Source organism: Phascolarctos cinereus, unplaced genomic scaffold (genome assembly GCF_003287225.1).
Source record: "Phascolarctos cinereus isolate Bilbo 61053 unplaced genomic scaffold, phaCin_HiC Scaffold_1;HRSCAF=81, whole genome shotgun sequence".
Lineage (NCBI taxonomy): Eukaryota > Metazoa > Chordata > Mammalia > Diprotodontia > Phascolarctidae > Phascolarctos > Phascolarctos cinereus.
This window is the reverse complement of record NW_027555514.1, coordinates 81592776-81614579: the sequence shown is the minus strand read 5'-3', so window position 1 is coordinate 81614579 and position 21804 is coordinate 81592776. Positions and strand designations below refer to the sequence as shown.

The window sequence follows — 21804 nt, the reverse complement described above, 5'->3', positions numbered from 1 at the left end:
GTTGAAGTATTTACTGTTAACAGGATTTTACTGAGCCAGTCTCTAACCTGAGAATGACTAAACAGCAGACCAGAGATAAAGTGCCAGTAATCAGGTAGCCGTTTAATTAATTATTTTCATTATTAGAGACAGATTTGCAAATTGAGAATTCTCTTCATCTGTTTGCTGCTGAACTCTAAGGACAACGGGACTTTTCTATCTGGCTTGCAATGAAACCTTTCATATGTGTTGTCCCCCTATTAGAATTTGAACTTCTTGAGGTCAGGGGCTGTCTTTCTTTTCTGTTTGTTTTCCCCAGTACTTAGCCCAGTGTTTTGTACACACTATGTACTTAATAAACGCTTTATTCATTCATTTTCATATACATAGAACACAAATGATTACATATGAAACCAAGAATCTCTACTTCACACTATTACTTTTAAAAGTATATATGCATATATTGTAAATTCTATATTATTACTTTTGAAACTGTCCTACTTATCTTCTGAACTTCCTTATGTGCATTTAAGAAATGTTACTGCTTTCTTTCTTAGCATCACTATTTTTTTTACTTTTATTTTTTATTATTTTTGGGCAATTGCAGTTAAGTGACCAGGTCACACAGCTAATAAGTGTCAAGTGTTTGGTCTGAGGTCGGATTTGAACTCAGGTCCTCCTGACTTCAGGGCAGTGCTCTGTCCACCACACCACCTAGCTTCCCCCTGGCGTCACTATTCTTAAGCTATTTCTTTCTTTCCTTCTCCCTCCACCCCAATTAACTAAGAGGGAAGGAATGGAGGGAACCCTTGCACCAAATAAGCATTATGTATCAAAACAAATCTAACAGAGGAGCCATGTCCAAAAATGTATGCTTCTGCACATCATGTCTGTTACCTGTCTGCCATGAGGTGGTTAACACATTTTATTGTAGGTCCTGTGAAGAGATGGTTGGTTGATCATTGTTTTAATAACAATTCTTAAATCTTTCAAAGTTATTTTTCTTTATAATGTTGTTTACTTGTATCTAAACCACTGTTTACATGTGTGTTCAGTTCTCCTTTGTCTACTTGAGATAAGATTGAGGTTAATCTGATGCCCATGAATTCCCCTACCCTTTTTTCCATGCTTGCATACTCTTCTTCTCATGCACCCCAGTTGTGAAGTAGCAAGATTCCATCCCTTCTTCCTCCTTTATATATTGGTGTATTCCTTCTTTTATTCCCCCTTTTCTTTATTTCCTCTTAAAGCCTCAGAACAGAACCAGTCTATCTCCAGCACCTCTATTTTTCTTATTTAACTCTCTTAATATCCTCTTGAAAACATTAAGGCTTAGAAGGGATATATTTTTTCTCCCCATCTTAGAATTTTAGTATTATATCATCACACAGCTCCTTCCAATGACTATGTATTCTCCTAATTTCTTCTCTAAACTCTTTTTATTTATTTCTTTTTAATTCTTTAAGCTGTTTCTTAATGTCTTCTAGGTATTCATGTAGTCCTTGTGGAAAATGCCTTTTTTCCCTCAAGTCTCTGCTTAACAGTTGTTATGGAATTAGTTTTGTGATATATATTATGTATATAATACATATATATTTGTATTATGTATATAATTTTGTATTATGTTGGGTGGCATTTTCCTTTGATTTGCTCATCTCTCTAGCTTTTAGTTCCTGAATTTGGGCTTTCATCCAAGTTTAGTCTCTGCCCTCTGCTTTGCTCTTGAATAGGGTGGTTGGCCCTCCTTGGTCTTGCCCTGAGTTCCCTGGGTTCTTGGACTGACCTTTACCTCTTGAGGTTTTCTCGCCCTCATATCTTTGAGGTTCTTAGCCTTCTCTGGTATCTCAGGACAAAATGTTAGAAACCCCAGAAACCCTGGGTTTGGGTTGTCCTGATCTAAGTGCTACTGGAGTAGGGTATTGTGCTGGTTCCTACCCACTACCTGGGGCTTCCAAGATCACCCACTTTGGGGCTTTCTGACACCCTGGGACTTTATTAGGGGTAGATCTCCTCTTTTGCTGCTTCTGGACTCAGAGCCTTGCTGGCTCTACCTTGTCCAGTCTCTGGTAGTGCTGACTGGAGCTTACCTTGCTGGAAGGGCTGTTTCCTATTGCTCGTGGGCTTCTGAATGAATTTTGGTGCAGTTCTGGGGTGGAAGATGTCATTTATAATTTCTCATTAGATTTCTTGATCATTATTTGTTCTGGTGTTTACCTCTAAGTTTTTATTGGAGGAAGCATGTAGAAGGTTGGTAGTCTTCTTTCAAGCTGCCATATTGGCTGCAAGTCCCTAGTTGGCTTTTATTGCCTCTAGGATAAAAAAATGAACTAATCTTTTTGGAATTTTTAAGCCCTCCACAACCTAGCTTCAAGCTACTTTTCCAGTCTTATTTCTGTATTTTCTTTATTTTACAGTGTAGCCAAACTGCCTTTATTACTGCTTTCACACACAACATTCCATCTTTGATCTTGGTGTCTGCACTGACTTTCCTTAAAATTCTGTGTTGCCAGTCCAAGTACCATCTTCTATCTTGTCTTTCTTGAACTTCCCAACTTCTGATTTCCCCCCCATACTATAATTTTTTTTGGTATGCAATTTTATATATATATTATATATATATATATGTTTTGTGTCCCTTAATAGAATGTAAACTCCTCGAAGACAAGAACTCATGCTTATTTTTGTCTTTGAATCCCTAGTCCACAGTACCTGGCATATGAGAGAGACTTAAACAATGCTTGTTAATTGATTGATTGATTCTACTGGTGGGTTATCTGTAGGTAGTATTAATTAGTAGAACTATAATTTGAACCCAAGTCTTATAACTTAAGATGCAGGCTGTTTCCACTAAAGCACTTTTGTATGGCTGAACTAGGAGCAAGAAGCCCTGACTGAACTAGTAGCTCATTGGAGTTAAAATTTCTGACAGGCAGTAGCTGTACTGTAATGGTTCTGTCATTTACTAGATGTACTTAACTAGGTAGGTTATGTGAACTTGAGGAAATCACTTAAATTTCTTTGAATCTTCTAACAGGACCTTGAAGACAGATGAGAGAAACCTAAATCTGGATCTGAGGTTTCTTCCCCCATGCTCCCTTTTTTATTTTTTTTCTTTCCATTAGGTTAGAAAGGATTTCAAAAGTCATGTAGTCTAATCCTTTGATACTATATGAGAGGAAACTGCAGTACAGAAAGGGAAGAAGCTTTTCTAACATCACAGAGCAACTTAGCATACCAGAACTCAGGTCATTTAGCTTCCAGGCTAGGGCCTTTTGTATAGGACCATAACAGTTCTCTTGCCTTTGATTTTAGGAGGATCTGGTCCAGGTCACTGAATACAGAGAGGACTTTGGAGCTTTCTCTATATATTTCTCTTGAAAGTGTCATTGACACTACTGTCAAGCCAGTGACAGCATGACCTTGGTTTCTGTGACCTGCTGCCAGCATTGCATATTAGTTCTTTCCTCACTCCTGGCTTTCAAACTAAGTCTGGATCATTAAAGAATGGATACTTCTTAGTGTCCAAGACATGATTTTAGATTCTTTCTTTTGTGAAAATATTTAAGTGAAGGCAGGTCACCTAAGTGATATGTGTGTGCATATATAAATAAATTCAAAACATTTTCCAGAAATGTAGCTAAATATTATCCATTAAAAGTTAGAAAAGTTAGAAGGGCTGTAGTTTAGCTTTCTTTTAAAAAATCTATAAACCCAGTAGTTAATTATTTAAAGCATTGATAATAGCTCACATTGAATTATGAGATCATTTGTTTTATTCTGCAAAGAGCTGAAATATTTCAACAAGTACATTTTTGACGATATGAAAGACATTTTTATTAGCCATTGCAAACCAGCTTTCATTTCAGAAGCAGGTGAGCTTTATTAGTGAATTAGCTGCATGGCATTTTTTCCCAATCATTTTGTTTTCATGAGGAACCTCGGGAGAAATTGTCATGATCAAGAAGAAACATTTATTTCTGCAAGATTTGGTTCTGGTTTAGAGGCTCATAAAGGCTTTCTTTCACATATCCATTTCATTTTATCTTCACGATAACCTGTGAATGGTAGAGCATTATTCTTTACGTGCCCTTCTTTAAGATGTGGAAACCGAAATTCAAAGAGGTTTAGAGACTTCCCAAAGTTCACACGTAGAACGCTAACGTTGGGCAGGGAAGTGGCAGATTCGGGACTAGGGCACAGGTCAGTTTATTGCCTCTTGCTCAACAGTTACTGACTCAGAAGTATGAGCGCTAGTTTCTGGCATTTCAAGGTGAAAGGGGAATTATGTAAGGAATTTCATACAAGATAAACTGACATCCATACTGACTGCTGGGAGATTACAAGCTAACACTAGCACCAGATCCCCTTTTCCTCCTAATTCCTAAAGGTTCAGCTTAGTTCCCTTCCCGCTGTATTTCCCGTGCCTGGGTTGTGCTTTACGGAGTGGAGTGGAGAGAGATGGGCCCCCCCTCTCCCCCCGACAAAGGATTTGTAAACTCTGCAAAAACCTCGCAGAGGTCACAGCCCCTTCAGCGCATCAAACCCTCGGAGCAGAGAGAGGGGTTGGACTGCGGTGAACTAGAGCGATCGCTTGCTCGGCCGTCTCCTGGTTCTGCCTGGCCCGTTGCTAGGGAGAAAGGGGACGCGCGCCGAGGCCCCTCAGAGTGGCCTCAGCGCAGGCGCCTGGGCTGCTGAGTCGCATCCACTACAGGCCTAGCTGAATCTTCCCTCGAGTTCCCCTCTTCTGGGTCCGGAACACGGAATTCATTGTCCTCCCGGGACGGGGGAGAAAACGGGGTGTGTGGGTCTGAGGAGAAAGATGGAGTCAGGAAAGGTTAGTGCGGGGAGGGGGCCGGGGCGCGACTTTGGAGAGCCCTTCAGGGCCTTTTTCCGAGGGCCACTGGGGTCCGGCGGTTCTTTTTCGGTCCCCTGGCCTTGCCCTTTCTTCTTCATCCCTTGCTCGGAGGAAAGCGGTTAAAAACGGATCCGCCTTTGCTACTCACGTGTTAGCAATTTCACTCCTAGGAGAAGCTGCTTTAAAAGTGGGTTGGATGCAGAAAGGAGGACTTGGGGAAGGATGTGGACAGAGTCACTAATTTTTTACGTGGAAACCATCCTTCCCTCCCCGCCCCCATCCCAAAAAAAGATACAACCCCCCCCCCCACACCTCCCCGCCGCGTAGCCATGGGATGGTAGTAGCCCTGGTTCTGCTTTAGCTGGAGATCTCTGCCTTTCCTCATGGTCGAGAAAGTTGTTGTTTTGAAGGGGTGGGACAGGTTTGTTGTCTGCTCCTCTTTATGCGGTATTTTGTAGGAAGTCAGATTCTTGAGATGAGCAGAGCAGCAAGCATTTAGGTGACACTTCAAGATTTGCAAAGTGCTTTACACGAATCTGCACGTGCACACCCCTGGGGGGGTAGGTACCATAAGTAGTATTAACCCCCAAGCACGCTTAGAGGAACGAAATGATTTTGCCCATGGCCACGAGAGTGCCACAGGCAGAATTCAAACTCTGGTTTCAGATTTCAGCCCTTATGCTCTTATCTGCTGGACCATCCACACTCAGCTTGATAACAAACATTGAGAAACCGTTATCAGTCAAGCTTCAAGCATTTATTAAGTGGCCAGTGTCTTGAAAGGCTCTGTGCTAGGTTCTGGGGACACAAAATAAAATGGGGAGAAAAAAAACAATCATGAGTGCAAATTGAAATATGATTTTCTCACTCACTTTATTTTTCTTGCTTTTTTTGGAGACATGGCTAATATGGAAATACGTTTTTGCATGATTTCACATGTTTGATACATTGCCTTCTTGGTGGGTGGGGGAGGGTGTGGAGGGAGAGAGAATTTGGAATTCAAAAAAGTTTTTAAAAATTTATTTATTTTTAGTTTTTAACATTCACTTCCACAAGATTTTGAGTTCAAATTTTCTACCCATCTCGTCCCTTCCCCCACCCCAAGACAGCGTGCATTCGACGGCTTGCATTCTGAATACTCCTTTTAATTCAAAAAAATTTTTAGAAGAAAAATGTTAAAAAGAAGTACTTTTAAAAAGAAAATAAAAAACCAACCCATCTTGTTCCTTAAGGAGTTTACATTGTAACAGGGGAGACAAGTACATATAACTATACACAGTAAATATAAAGAGAGTAAATTCAAGCAAACACAAATAATTAAATATTGGTTAGTTTGAGAGGGAGGACATTAGCATGTGTGTGTGTTTGTGTGTGTTCTGGGGAAATCAGTAAATGTTTCATGGAGAAGGTACTGCTGTAATACAAAAAGAAAAAAGAGTGCTTTCTTTTCTTGAAGAAAACAGAGATTCTGTGATGCCAAGGGAAGAGGACCAGGCATGCAGGATTGCTAGTGTAACAGCAAGGAATATTGGAGAGTAGTGTGTAAGGAACCAAGAGTGGTTGTACATGGTGGAGGATGGGGAAATATCCATTGAGGCTTGAAAGAGAGGTTGGAGACAAGTTGTATAGGACTTTATAAAATTTCAATTAAAAATTTTTTTCCCATTTATCCAGTTACTTGTTTGCTTGTTCTATCCATGCTGTAGTTTCAGTTGATTCATTTAATGATTCAGCTATGTTACTTGTCAGGCTTATTGAATGATAATAAGAAGAGACACATTTCTATCTAAACTTGTAAATGGCTTATCAGCATTCAAACTGAGTATATACTTTGTCAAAATACTCTATCCTCAGAGTTCTACTCCATACTCATACTGGCTAAAAAATGCAGAGGCTTATATAAAGCTATGAATGTATGTAGAATAATTCATTTGAACTTGTATAGGGCATTAAGAGCTAAAGAGAAAGAGAATTTAGAGGGAGTAGAGAAATAGTCTCTGGACAGAAACTTGGAGAAGAAGCCTCTATGAGAGCCCCTGATGGGAATGATGAGCCAGGCAAGGATCAGCCAGATAGGTAAGAGAACCTTGAAAAAGAAGCGACATAAAAATCCAGAGAGGGGAGAGCGTCTAGGAGGAGAAGGGAGGCCCAGAGTGTCAAATACAGCAGATAGGTCAAGAAAGATGGGGGCAGTGGGGGGGAGGGGGTGAGAGGAGCATTAGATTTGGCAGCTGGGATTATTGGTTGTTTTGGAGAAAGCAGTTTCTATTGAGGTCGGCAGCCAGATAGCAAGAGGGTCATCATGATGATTACAGTAGTGACCTACCAAGGTTTTCAGTTTGAGAGTTACCTTGTTTATATGCACAGTCTAGCACATCTTAAACTTAGGTGCTTCACGTATGATTTTATTATAATAAGCAAGATTAGCTTAATTATATGTGAGGCTGCTTGGTGCAGAGTAAAGAGCCCTTGATGTGGAGTCAGGAGTGGCCTGACTCTAAATTCTGCCCCTTAATATGAGCTATGTATGACCATGGGCAAGTCAAAACTTCCCTGAGCCTCAGTTTTCTCATCTGTAAAATATAGACAATAATACCTACAGCACCTACTTTGCAGGTTGATGAAGAGTATTTAAGATAACATGTGAAGAACTTTGTATATCTTAAAGCACTATAAAATAAATCGTTCATTTTTTCAGCATATCATCTGAAAGAATATGAATATTATGTAAAGGATTTTTCTCAGGCATGTTCAGGTGTCTGTTAAGTTAAAGTACTGTCTCCATGCAAAAAAAAAAATCATTTATCATCAGCTAGGTACTGCAGTTGATAGAGCACCAGGTATGAAGATGTGAATTCAAATATGACCTCAGGTACTGCTAGCTTGTGTGTTGTGATCCTGGACAAGTCACTTAATCTCTCTTTGCTTTAGTTTTCTCAGCTGTAAACTAGTAATAATAATAATAGCACCTAGCTCACAGGGTTGTCATCAGGATCAAATAAGATAATTGTAAAGCATTCTTTATAAATGTTAGCTATTGATATTATTAGTCATTGTAACTTAATTCTGACTTGAAGTTAGAACCTATATGTGTTGTGTCTCCCTATTAAAACGTGAGTTGTTAGAGAACAGGGACCATCTCTGCTTTTCTGTTTGTGTTCGTAGTGTTTAACTCAGTGCTTTGCAGACATTAAGAGCTTAATAAATGCTTTTTTCATTTATTCTTTCCATTAAGCAAGTACTTTTGGGGTGTAGAACAGTGTTAAGCAGTAGGGGAAATACAGAATTTAGGTAAGACTTATCTGTCTTCATTGATTTTCTAGTCTTGAATACAAATGACAACTGTAGTGCTTGGTTAAAAAAAATTTACCTATTTATTTCTTCACTCATGTTCTGTTTTGATAAATCTTCTTGGCGGGGAGTTGACCCTGGGTCTTTGAATGCTGTGCCAGTGACTAGCTCTGGTGGTGGTGGTGTCCTCCATAATCGAAGAGGACCAAAATGACAGCATGATGTCAGGGTCAGTGTACAGTATTTCTGGCTATGGCTGATCATACCAATATGAGCTCCGAAGGCTTTACCACAGGTCAGGTACAAACAGTTCACATGAACATTTGGGAGGGATATTTCCAAATTTGTGCATCTAATGTTTCTTTTAAGCTATTCTATTTTGCTTTGCTCATAGAGCCCAGTGCTTTCTTTGATGCTGACACACCATGCTGGAAAATCCTGTGCCAGTGTCTCTCACGTCACACAGTTCTTCAGAGAGACCTTGAGAGTATCCTTGTATCTCTTCTTCTGACCACCATGTGAGCTCCTGCCTTGTGCGAGTTCTCCATAAAATAGTCTTTTAGGCAAATGTCCATTTGGTATTCAAACAACTTGGCCAGCCCATCGGAGTTGTACTCTCTGTAGAGTTTGAATGCTTGGCAGTACAGCTTGAGAAAGGACATCAGTGTCCAGTGCCTTATCATGCCAGGTGATCTTCAGAATCTTCCTAAGACAATTCAAATGGAAGGGGTTCAGTTTTCTGGCATGGTGCTGGTAAACTAGCCAGTTTTTACAAACATGCAATAATGGGGTCAGTTACAGTGGCTCTGTAGATCATCAATTTGGTAGGCAGTCTGATACCTTGTCTCTCCTACACTTTTGGAGCTTCCCCAACACTGAGCTAGCTCTGGCAATTTGTATATCAACTTCCATCATCTATGTATGCATTCCCAGAAAGTATACTGCCAAGATAAGGGAACTTATCCACAGCATTCAAAACTTCTCCATAAGTATAACTGATAGTTCCATGTATGGATGGCGTGCTGCTGGCTGGTGGAGAGCCACTGTTTTCTTTGTGTTGGTTGTCAGGCCAAAATTAGTACAAGCAGCCGAGAATCAATCCATGCTCTATTGCATCTCAGCCTCAGAGGCTGCATTGAGTGCATAATCATCTGTGAACAAAAAGTCAGCACCACCTCTCCCTCAACTTTAGTCTTGGCTTGTAGTCTTTTCAAGTTAGATAATTTATTGCCTGTACAGTAGCTGACCTTGATGCCGTTTTCGCCAAATCTTTTTGATGGGGAGTTAACCCTGGGTCTTTGAAAGCTATGCCAGTCGCTAGCTCTGGCAGGCCCCCTATAAAAGCTAGGAGGGCTTTACAGGTGCCATGTACTGATGAACAGTCTAGCTCAGAGATTCTCAAAGTGTGGTCCATTTTCAGAGGATCTCCAAGGTTGAAACAATTTTCATAAAAATATCAAGGTGTAACTTGCCTGCTGAAATACTCCTCCCTTTTCCAATTACGTATCTATGTGAGGCTAGATTTTTTTCGTATATTATGATTAAAACAACATATTGCAACAGATTGAATGTAAAAGCAGAAATAAAAATCTAGCTGTCTTAATATGAATCCAGAAATTTTTAAAATGTGCAAAAATAGTAAAACAGTACCAGTTTTCTTACTAATTTTTGGTTTGGGAAAATGTAATTATTTTTCATAAAAACGTTATGTTAACATGTAATGGGCTTATTAAGTGAATTAATAAATATGTATTTTAAAATTTATCTATTTTAATTTCTGTTTAGTAAATATCAATAAATATAACCCCTTATAAATAAAAGCTCTTAGGTGGGGGGGGCCTTACTATTTTTTAAGAGTATAAAAAGGTCCTGAGAGGAAAAAGTTTGAGGACTTCTGGTCTAGCTAAATCCAGAGGACTTCATCACTAGAAGATTGTCTACCTTTTTTTTTTTTGCTATAGCATCTCATAATCACTTTCTCCTAAGAGATAGAGACTGATCCACATTGGTTGAAAAAATCCCCCACTGATAAAGCACGAATCCTTGAAGAAACTTAATTTACATATTGTAGCTTTCATTTATCAACTTTACTGTATGATAATTTGATGTCGTTAGTAGACAGTTTTCTTGTCCTACTGGCTAATGATGGGCTCCTGCCTATGACTTCATTTCCTCACTGCATCTCCCTGATTCTTTAGGTTGATAGGTTTGTTCTCATGTTATTGTATTGAAATTATAATTCACAACCCTGTATGTTTGCCCAAGAAAAGATTTTTTTGGATGCCTTTCCTTATGACATCCCCGTTTTCTCCAGCTCCCCCCCCATGTATACATACATACATACATACATACACACATACACTCAGGTTGAAATTTTCCTTGTGACAAAGAAAAAGAACTGAGCAAAAACATCTGCTACAATTACAGTGTGTATGGTATTTTGTCTTGCTAGTTCTCTGCCTTGAAGAAGATGTTTTATGGTCTCTTCTCCACAGGCTTCACTGGTTTTTCCTGATACTTATGAGTTAACTTCCTTTGAGTGAGTCTTTCATTTTTTTCATTGTCATGATTGTTCTTCTGGTTCTGCTTGTTTTGCTTTGCATCAAAGTTCATGCAAATCCTCCCATTTTCCCAAATTTCTTATGTTTTTGATTTCTTACCATGCAACAGTATCCCATTACATTCATACACTATGGTTTTTTCATTTCCCAACTGAAAGGAACCTACTTTGTTTCTATTCCTTACTTCTACCAAAGCGGAAGGTAACAAGCATTTAAGTGCCTACCATGTGCCAGTCACCATGATAAACACTTAAAATAGAATCTCTTTGATCCTCATAACCTCCCTGGGAGGTAGGTGCTCTTGTTTTCTCTGTTGTAGAGATCAGGAAACCTGAGAAGATAGTGGTTAAGTGATTTGCCCAGAGTCAAACAGCTAATAAGTTCCCAAGGCTGAATTTGAGCCCAGGTCTTCCTGACTTGTGGCCCAGTACTCTATTTACTATACCACCTAGCTGCCTCTTGCACAGAGTACTGCTGTGAATATCTTGGTATATATCAGACCTTTGTTTCTTTCTCTTTTTTTTCTTTCTTCAGACAGTTGGGTTAAGTGACTTGCCCAGGGTCACACAGCTAGTTAGTGTCAAGTGTTTGGTCTCAGGCCGATTTGAACTCACGTCCTCCTGACTTCAGGGCCAGTGCTTTATCCACTGCGCCACTTAGCTGCCCCTTAGACCTTTGTTTCTGTCTTTGGTTTCCTTGGAGTAAATATGTGTTCGTTAGTGATATTGTCACAAGGGTCTGAATCAATCACTTTCCTTGAATAATTACAAATGGAAATCTAGAACAGCAGCACCACTTCATAGCTCTACCAAAAAAGCATCCATGTACCTATATTCCTATATCCTTTCCAACACCTACTATACTGTTTCCATCTTTGGCTGTCTTTGTCAGTCAGTTAGTGTGTTGTGAGGTGAAACTTTAGTTCCAATTTGCATTTCTCTTGCTATTTAGGTTTTAGGACATGTTTTCATGTGGTCACTTATAGTTTGTATCTCTTCTTTCGAAAGCTGTTCATATCCTTTGCTCACTTATCTATTGAGGAATGGCTCTGGATGTTATAAATTTGTGTCACTTCTCTCAAATGAATTGAGATTTCATGTACATTTGCTTTTCTCTAGATTATACTCTAGGGATTAGAGTATGGTATTCCCCATAGAAATTTATGGCCTTCAAGATATATTGTTTAGTTCTTCTTTCCCTAGTCATTCTTTTTCTGGAACCCATTTAGTTAGTTACATTTGTGTTATTTCTATATCTATAGCTAGAGGCTTATTTTAAATACAGCATTAAAAAAATAAAAATTTAAACCCAGCCATCTCCTCAGGGCCAGGCATTTCTTCTCATTTAAAGAGTACTTGCATTAGGTTCTGTGTTGTAAGTTTGTCATTAACTTTTCAGGATACAGCCCGGGGTCATTAGAAACATAAAATGTTATCTAGAATTATTAGTAGTGTGCTTTTTTTCTCTCATAAAGAGAAAATTTGTGCTTTAATGAAGATGTTGCAATGATTTTTATGGTGAAAGTTTCTAAAAGTTATGAGTTTATGCAGTTTTCAAGCTTTAAGGTTTTTAGCTTTATGTAATTTAATTATCATTAGTATAAATAAAGTTGGTTTTCAGATGAATGATATGACCAGTTAGTCCCCAAGCATTTATTAAGTGTCTGCTATGTGCTAGGCACTGTGCTAAGTTCTAGGAATATAAAGTGCATGATAGAAGAATGAAATAGTCCTTGCCCAAACAGTTTATATTTTATTAAGTAAAACATGTGCATGTAAAGGTGTGTATGCATAAAAGTTATTGATACTTGCAGCTGAGGAAGGCATCAGCAACTGAGGAGGTCGGGAAAAGTGCCTTCTAGAAAGTGGCTGTTGAGTTGAGGCTTGAAAGAAAGCTAAGGGTTTTAAGAAGCAGTGTTGAAGATGAGATTTCTGGTGATGAGGAGCAGAGAGTGTGGAAGGTGTGGAGGAAATTGGATACTGAGTATTACTTAAGAAAAAGTTAAAAAGGCCACTGTGACTAACTATAGTGGACACAAGAAGAGGAATGTACAATAAGGGTAGAAAGATAAGTTGGGGCCAGGTACTGAAAGCAGCAGAGACAGGAGTTTACATTTGCTCCACTTTGCTCCAGAGGAGATAGGAAATCACTGGAGTTTATTGAATAAAGGAGTGACATGGTTAGACTTGGAAGATAGAAAAATTATTTCAACACCAGTGTAGAGAATGTATTTTATTGGGATATTTTGGGGGAAGGGAGAATGGATGAAGAAATATAAGCCAAGCCTGATGCTGGGGATACAAATACAAAAGAGAAGACTTTCCTTGCCTTAAAGGAGCTTACAGTCTAACATTACATTTTATACACACACACACACACACACACACACATACATGCACATACGCAATATACTTGTAGTGTAATACTTTATGTAAATATATAACTGTAACATATAATTGCTTATATAGTATACTTGTAGTATGTGACTTGTAGAAGTCTTTTGTGTGTATATACACACACACACATATATATATTATTATTATTATTATTATAACAGTTTAGTATGCTTGATGTGATAGACTATCTTTGAAGACCAGTTTACAGATGTAAAGGTACATCAACAGAAATTTGGCCACTAGGTAATGGCCATGGTGACACATAAACTAGATAAAATACAATTTGGCCTCAGTCCTATGCTTGATTTCACAATAATGGCGGCAGAGTAGCATAAAGGGGGGCAGAAGGTATTAAAAATCTCACCTTTTTTATGATCTCAAAATATCAATTTAACTATTGATACTCATAATGTGAGATATTTAATCAGTAGCAAACAAGTTACTCCACTAATAGAGCTCAGTGGCTTGGATTTAGTAGGCACATACATTTTTTTAATATTTTTTACCAATTACATGTAAAAACAATTTTTAACACTTGTTTTTAAACATTTTGCATTCCACTACTGCATTATTGGTGGAGTTGTGAACTGATCCAGCCATTCTGGAGAGCAGTTTGGAACTATGCCCAAAGGGCAGTCAAACTGCATACTGTTTGATTCTGTAATACCACTACTAGGTCTGTATCCTGAAGAGATAATAAAAAAAAAGAAAAGGACCACATGTACAAAAATATTTGTAGCGTCTCTTTTTGTGGTAGCCAAGAATTGGAAACTGAGGGAATGCTCATCTGTTCGGGAGTGGCTGAACAAGTTATGGTATATGAATGTAACGAAATACTGTTGTGCTGTAAGAAACAATGAACCGGCAGATTTCAGAAAAAACTGGAAAGACTTATTTGAACTGATGCTGAGTGAAGTGAGCAGTCTAGAACATTGTACACAGTAACATCAACATTGTGTGATGATCAACTATGATGGACTTAGTTCTTTTCAGCAATACAATGATCGAAGACAATTCCAAGAGACTTTTGATGGAAAATACTATCCATATCCAGAGAAAGAACTATGGAGTCTGAATATAGATCGAAGCATACTATTTTCACTTTTTTTTTTTGGTTTGTTTTTCGTGGCTTTTCTCTTTTGTTCTGTTTCTTCTTTTACAACATTACTAATGTATATGTATATATAGCCTATATCAGATTGCTTGCTGTCCTGGGGAGGGAGGAAAAGAGGGAGGGTGAAAAATTTGGAACTCAAAATCTTATAAGAAATGAATGTTGAAAGCTATTTTTCTTTTTGTGGGGGGAGAGGGCCAGGCAATGGGGTTAAGTGACTTGCCCAGGGTCACACAGCTAGTAAGTGTTATATAAGTGTCTGAGGTTTGAACTCATGTCCTCCTGAAGTCAGGGCTGGTGCTCTTTGCACTGCACCACCTAGCTGCCCTGAAAACTATCTTTACATGTAAATGGGAAAAAAAATAATACTATTTACTAAAAATATTTGAGTTACAAATTCTCCCTTCCTCCTCTCCTCCCTCCTTGAGAGGGCCAGCAATTTGATGTAGATATACATATGCAGTCAGTGCAAGACACCTTTCCGTTAGCCATATTGCAAAAGAAAACACAGACCAAAAATAAAAAACCCAAGAAAAATAAAATTTAGAAAAACATGCTTTGATCTTCATTCAGACTATATCAGTTCTTTCTTTGGAGGTGGATAGCATTTTTCATCACAAGTCATTTGGAATTATCTTGTATCATTGCATTGCTGAAAATAGTTAAGTCATTTATAGTTGATCATCATACAATATTGCTGTTACTGTGTACAATAGTCTGGTTCTGCTCACTTCACTTTGCATCAGTTCATGTTAAGTCTTTCCAGGGTTTTTTGAGAGCATCTTGCTCATCATTTCTTATAGCACAATATAATTCCACCACAATCATATACCATAACTTGTTCATTCCCCAATTGATGGGTATCCCCTCAATTTCCAATTCTTTGCCACCATAAAAAGAGCTGCTATAAATATTTTTGTACATATAGGTCCTTTTCTGTTTTTGTTTTTGTTTTTTTAGTCTCTTTTGGTGTATAGACCTAGTAGTGGTATTGCTGGGTGAAAGGGTATCACAGTTTTATAGCCATTTGGGCATAGTTTCAAATTATTCTTCAGAATAGCAAAGTTTTATTATTTTTTTGGAGGATTCTCTCTGATACACGTCCTACATATACTTCTTTGAATAAGACTCAACAGTATTAATTTCTAAAGATGTGAGTGAGAGGGAGGAAAATATGCAAACTGAAGCATTGCCAGAATGGTTCATTTTAATTCCTTTGTACAATTTTACTTTATTTTTCTTTTCAGAGAAGAACTAAAGATGACACTTGGAGAACTGATGACCTCAAGAAATACCTTCGGGTAATGTTTCAGAGATTTAAATGAAGGTTCATTTAATTTGTGAATTATTTTTACTGATAACTTTATTTGGCTCATTAATATATATTCCATTATGAGTGTACTATCTTTTTCTTTTTTCTTTTTGATGAGGCAGTTGGGGTTAAGTGACTTGCCCAGGGTCACACAGCTAGTAAGTGTCAAGTGTCTGAGGCCGGATTTGAACTCAGGTCCTCCTGACTCCAAGCCAGAGCGCTATCAACTGTGCTACCTTGCTGCCCCGTGTACTATTTTTTAAAAAGGGGTTTTGGTTGGGTGACATAGCACCTACTTTTATGTCTTTGTATTATTATATGTTCAAATGAATTTCTCTCTTGGATGACTACCCATAGTTACAGAAATAGTGTAAAAAGCATGAGGCTGAGAATGCATCTGCTGTAGGGGTCATGATGGTAGGAACTTTCAGATCCCGGATTGTTGGGTGAGTTCTTGCTCTATATTCATAACTAATAATTCATATAATACTTCATAATACTTCAATAATTCATAGCAAGTAGCAAGCCTACTGAGATTTATTGTAATGGTAAAGTGTATCAGACACTCTCTGGTTTCTGTTAGGTATTTTTGAGAGTAGAGTAGAGTTAGTGGAAGATGACATCACACAGAGAAGTTGCACAGTGGATAGAGCACTGCGCCTGGCATCAGGAAGGTCTAAGTTCAAATTTGACCTCAGACACTTATTAGCTGTTGACCTTGGGCAATATCTTAACCCTGATGGTCTCTGTTTCCTCATCTGTAAGATGAACTGGAGAAGGAAATGGCAAACCACTCCAGTATCTTTGCCAAAAAAACCCAAATGGGCTCATGAAGAGTTGGACGTGACTAAAATGACTGAACAGTAGCAGAGGGATAGAAATAGACTTCTTTCAAGGGCTTCTCCTTCAGAATCTGTAATCAGGATTCCCAGAGCTACTGGTAGATTCCTATCAGTTGCTGAGTAACTTGGTTTATACAGGTCTTACGGCGGCATCATTTGTTTGTATTTCGTGAAACAAAAGGGGGAGATGAATATCCAGAACTATACCAGAGATCAGTTTTTTGTCATAGTGTCAACACGTGTTGCTGCCACCATTGATACAGCCCAAAAGCTGCAATAAGGAGTTGAAAATTTTAATACTAAAAGCAAAAAGAGGGCCTAAGCTTTTGCCCAGAGGCAAGACAGGCAAGCAGAAATGGGTTTGGGGAGAGGAGTTTATAAGAAAATTAAGCAAGATAGGTCAGTTGTATTATACTAATATTAATGTTTATGGTGTAGGATTATATAATACCCATAATACTATATATGAAACAATGTGAATCAAAATACAGTTGAAGTCTGAAATGATTGATTTAGCCCTTCATCTTGCTGAGGTTAGAAAGAAGTTGATTTGAATGCATATATTCTTTTAATTTATTTTTAGTTTTCAACATTCACTTTTATAAGATTTTGAGTTCCACATTTGTTCCCTTCTGTCCCCTCTTCCTTCCCCCAAGATGACATGCAGTCTGATATAGGCTATACATGAATGCATATATTCTGACATATTTATAGGTGGATGTAGTTATTCGCTTTTGAAGGAGAGTAATGATTCTTACCCAATATCAAATATACTTTAGACTCTTCAAGGGTAAAGACTGTTTTTCTAGTGTAAGATAGTATTTTCTTTTCCGTCTTTATTCTAGGCATCACAGTCAGATACTCAAAAAGAAGAAAGGAAACATAGAGAAAGGAAACCACACAGAGATTCAGAAATGAATGACTTGTTTGAATACAAAGAGTATAAACACAAAGATCAAGAAAGAGAGATAATGAAAAGCAAAGAAAGGACAGGGGAAAGAGACAGTCATATAACTAAAGACACTGGGAAAGGTTATTATGGTGATAGAGACAAAGATAAGCAAAAAGAAAAGAGAAAAGAAACAAAAGAACAAGAAAGAGAGAAAAATAAAGAGAAACATCGTGAACAGGATACCGAGAAGGAAAAATATCACCGAGGGAAGGACAAAGATAAAGAAAGAAAATTTAAGAAAGAAGATTTTAAGCAAAGTGTCATATCACATCATAACTTAAAGGGATTTGAAATGCGAGATAAAGATCTGGAAAAATTAGAAAAGAAGATTTTTTCAGGTAGGTTGACTTGTCTTATTGGGCACATATTGGCTGTTTCTCTTCAATTTAGCAAAATTTCTTAGAATTGGTCAGCTGGAATTAGATTCAGTTTTTTAAAACTGCCCCTTATTTTCCATACCATGATGGTGTAACTACACTCTTAGGCATCGCTACTGTTAGCTACCAAAATGATCTCAAATTTATTTCTCTGGCAAAAAAATGTTTTGCTTTTTGGAAAAAATGTTTTATATAAATTTAAAAATGTTTTGTTTTAATTTCATTTTCATGAGCATTTAGGTTTTTACTGAGTAAATTTATAGGTGGATAACTAGAGGCTGTACCAGATGAGTGCCCCAGAGCCAGGCACACAGTGGACTGGCCACCTAAGTTGTGTGTTGGGTCCATGTTCCCATACCCCTGCTGGTCTTCCCTGGTGGGGATCCTGGCTAGCCCTTTCCTTGGGCTTTTTTATTGATTCGCTGGGGCCTCAAGTATAAGGGAATGGTGTGGGCAGGTGGCTGTCACTCCCAGCGGTAGAACTGGAATGACCAAACATTAATTACACACACACACACGCCATGTATGTGTATATGTACATACACATGTGTGTATGTATGTATATATATATATATAAACACATATACATGTGTATAAATATGTATATACACACACATACACACACTTTTAAGAAATGCAAAACAAAACATTACCCGGATGAGCAAGAGATAGTAGGGTTGCTTCGGGAACTTCAGAAAGAACAGTATGTGCCTGAAGCTGATCAGCCGCAGTTATATACTGGTATGTCCTGTCTAGTCTGGTTACATCAGGTTTCTCTTTCTGTTAAACAAGCTGTGGATGTCTTTTTTGTAGTACCTGAATTATTCTATACTGGCAATATGGTTCATGGTTTGGGGCCATTAGTTGTCCAGTCTGCAAACAAATGCTTACCTTATTCTTACAAGTATTTGGTGAAGATAATCAGACTCAGGATGTCTCAGAATTGCATCAAGATATTAATAACTGTAATCAGAGATTCTCAGGACAACCCAGATCTATTATGGAAGGAAGTATGGATCTGCCCACTTTACTGAGACATGCATTCAGGGAAATGTTTTCAGTTGGGGGCCTTTTCTGGATGCTCTGCATCAGGATATTACTTTGTTTATTGGGAGCTTTTTTCTATCTGATATCAACTTTGGATTTTGTTCCTGAAGCCTTGTTTGGAATTCTAGGATTTCCAGATGATTTCTTTGTCATCTTTTTATTGCTTATATACATCTCTATCATGTATTGAAAAGTGCTAACACAAAGGCTAAAACAAAGGATGTAAATGATTGTTGCTTGAGCTTATGTGGAAAACCATTCAAATGAATCGTTATAAAACATTTAATATCATTTTGCAGGTTTAAAAACATCTTAGGAAATTTTGCTAACAGGAACTGTATCATTGTGTTGGAGGTTATAATACTGAAGCTAGATTTATAACCATCTATAGTAATGTCTATTTGTTTAATAACTAGCTATAAAACAAGGGGGGATTAAGTGAAAAGAAATATTTTTATATCTTTACCTATCTTTCAAAACTAAACCAACTGGCTATATAAAAAGTTATTATTAAATATGCAGTTTGCTATCTTCCTATGTGAGGAAGTAGAAATATTATAATGGATAATTTTCTTAATAGTAAAATGTTACATAAAATTTTAAAAATAAAAAAGAATTTATAGAAAATTCTAGACATCAGTTTTTTTCTATGAATGTTTCAAATAATTTTAATTTCTTTGCAGAAAATTACATGTTCAGAATTTTTACTAGTTGTTGGTCTCTTAATGAAAAAAAATTTTTAAGTTCATTGTTCCATTGAAAACTCAAGATCCCTCAAAGAACCTGTACTTTACTTCACAATGGATCCATGATCTTTTCTAATTGGGACTTTCCTCCAGTGGTTCATGTTGTCTTAGCAGAAAAGTAACCACTTAATACATCTTGCTGATCAATAGGTTGACTGTGCCTATTCATAACTTCTTATCCTGTGCAATTCTTGTCCATGTTTGGAAGCGTGTGGTACATTGGAAAAAGTACTAAATTTGGAGTCAGAGGATATGGACTTAACTCTTAGCTCTGACACGTGCAACCTTGAGTAACCTTTGGGGAAGTCACCGACCTACCAGTTTCTTCGTCTATGACAATTAGCCATCCTAAGATGTCACCACGTTCCCTTGTAGCTCTAAATTTACAATTTTGTGTTTCCTCTATAAATATAAATAGAGGATCAACTGGACATGCTACAGGCTTTCTTTCATGTTGGTCATTTAACATTTCAAGGGAAACCAGTCTTGTACTTGGCTGTCTGTTTATTATCCCTTACTCTCACTGCCATGTCATAGCAGCAGGTTTTTTTTCCTTTTCTGATCATTTATTACCGCTACATTGTCCTTTGTAGCACTCCTCGGGCATGTATTATGGTTGGTAATCTGTCACTGTTCTCCCAGGCTGCCACTACTCTGGCTTCTAGCTTTTCTCCCCAATCCTGAATTTATAATCAGCCAATGCAGATACATAGTATCTTCCTTGTTTGAATCCCTCAGCATCTTGTCCTATAAAATCTCATACTCTTAACATCACCATGTGCCTTCTCTTTTCTTACTCATTGGGTTTTGCATGATGGTGGAAGAAGTCATACAACCATGCAGACTGTCTACTTCAAATTTGGATTCCCTAATTTCCCCTTGGCCCTCACTGCAAAGTAATCTCTTTTCTCTTTTCTCTTTACTGTCACAGTCCTCTAGAAGAAGGACCGTTTCAGACCTTTGCTTTACTCTCCAAATTTGCAACACCAGTCTTCACCTTAACCTCTCAGCAGAAGACCTTGTTTCATACTTTTCTGAGAAAAATAGATGCCATTTGCATTAAGCTTCCTTTTCTCCTTTATTCTGTTTTTTAAAACACCTTATGTTGTTCTCTATGTGCTCTTCCTTTGCTTTAGTCTCTGAGGAAGAGGACCTATTTCCTTCCCTTACACTTATGCCTTTGATCTTCTGTTTTCCCATCTTCTCTAGCAAATTGCTTCTACTATCATCTTCTCCTCACTATTTGTTATTTTTTTCTTTGAATAATATTCTATTTTTCCCAGTTACATGTAAAAACAATTTATAACATTCGTTTTTCAAAATTTTCTGTTCCAAATTTTCTCCCTCCTTCCCACCTCTTCTCTCTTTCTAAAGCAGTAAGCAATTTGATATAGGTCACACATGTGTAGTCATGTAAAACATATTTCCATATTAGTCATTCTGTGAAAGAAAACAGACCTCCCTCCAAAAAAAACCCATGCAAAAAAGTGCTTTGCTCTGCATTCAGATTCCATCACTTCTTTCTCTAGAGGTGAATAGCATTTTTCATCATGGGTCCTTTGGAATTGTCTTACATCATTGTATTTCTGAGAGTAGCTAAGTCTTTCACAGTTGGTCATTGCACAGTATTGCTGTTACTGTGTATGTTCACATAAGTCTTTCCAGGTTTTTCTGAAATCATTCTGCTTTTCATTTCTTATAGCACAGTAGTATCCATTACAATCATATACCACTCTCCCTGTTTTGTTTTGTTTTGTAGTTTTTTTTCTTGTTATCCACTGTCTCTTTTCTTGTTTCCTCCAGACATACTCAGAACTCCCTTATTCCTATTAAAAACCTTCCCTTGACCTTACCATTTCCTCAGGCTGTCATCCTATATCTTCTCTTTCATTACCAGGATTTCTAGAACAAGCTGTGATCACTTATTGCCTCTACTTCCTTTCCTGTCACTCACTTCTTAATCCCATGCAGTTTGGCTTCTGAACATATCACTCCATTGAAAATGCGTTCTCAAAGTTACCAGTGATCTCTTTAAGTGCCACCTCCAGTGGCTTCTCAGTCCTCATTTTTGTTGAAATCCCTGTTCTATTTTGGCATTGTTATTTTTCAGTTCAAAGGCATGTATAAATTAGTGGATTTTTTTAATTCTAAATGTTTATTCTAAATAGTTTTCCAGAATAATTGAGTTAACTTAACAGCTTCATCAACAGTGTCTTAGTATGCCTACCTTCCTACATCCACAATTTTACCCATTCATCTTTGTCATCTTTTCCAGTCTGATGTGGGTGTGAGGTAAAATGTCAAAGTTCGAATTTCTCTTGTTATGGTGATT

At 37.7% G+C, this 21804-nt stretch overlaps 1 protein-coding gene and 1 pseudogene across 1 annotated transcript in view; both read left to right on the top strand.

The window, feature by feature from the left end:
• The first annotated feature begins 4617 nt into the window (after positions 1-4617).
• The window catches only part of DYNC2I1 (dynein 2 intermediate chain 1), an 84107-nt gene continuing 66920 nt past the window's right edge, over positions 4618-21804 (top strand). Inside the window, 3 exon segments of the mRNA XM_020990347.2 lie at positions 4618-4813; positions 15444-15497; positions 17196-17640. Coding sequence (XP_020846006.1) covers positions 4799-4813; positions 15444-15497; positions 17196-17640 — 514 coding nt within the window. The 5' untranslated portion in view covers positions 4618-4798.
• Positions 18317-18952, top strand: LOC110211171 (E3 ubiquitin-protein ligase RNF170 pseudogene; annotated as a pseudogene).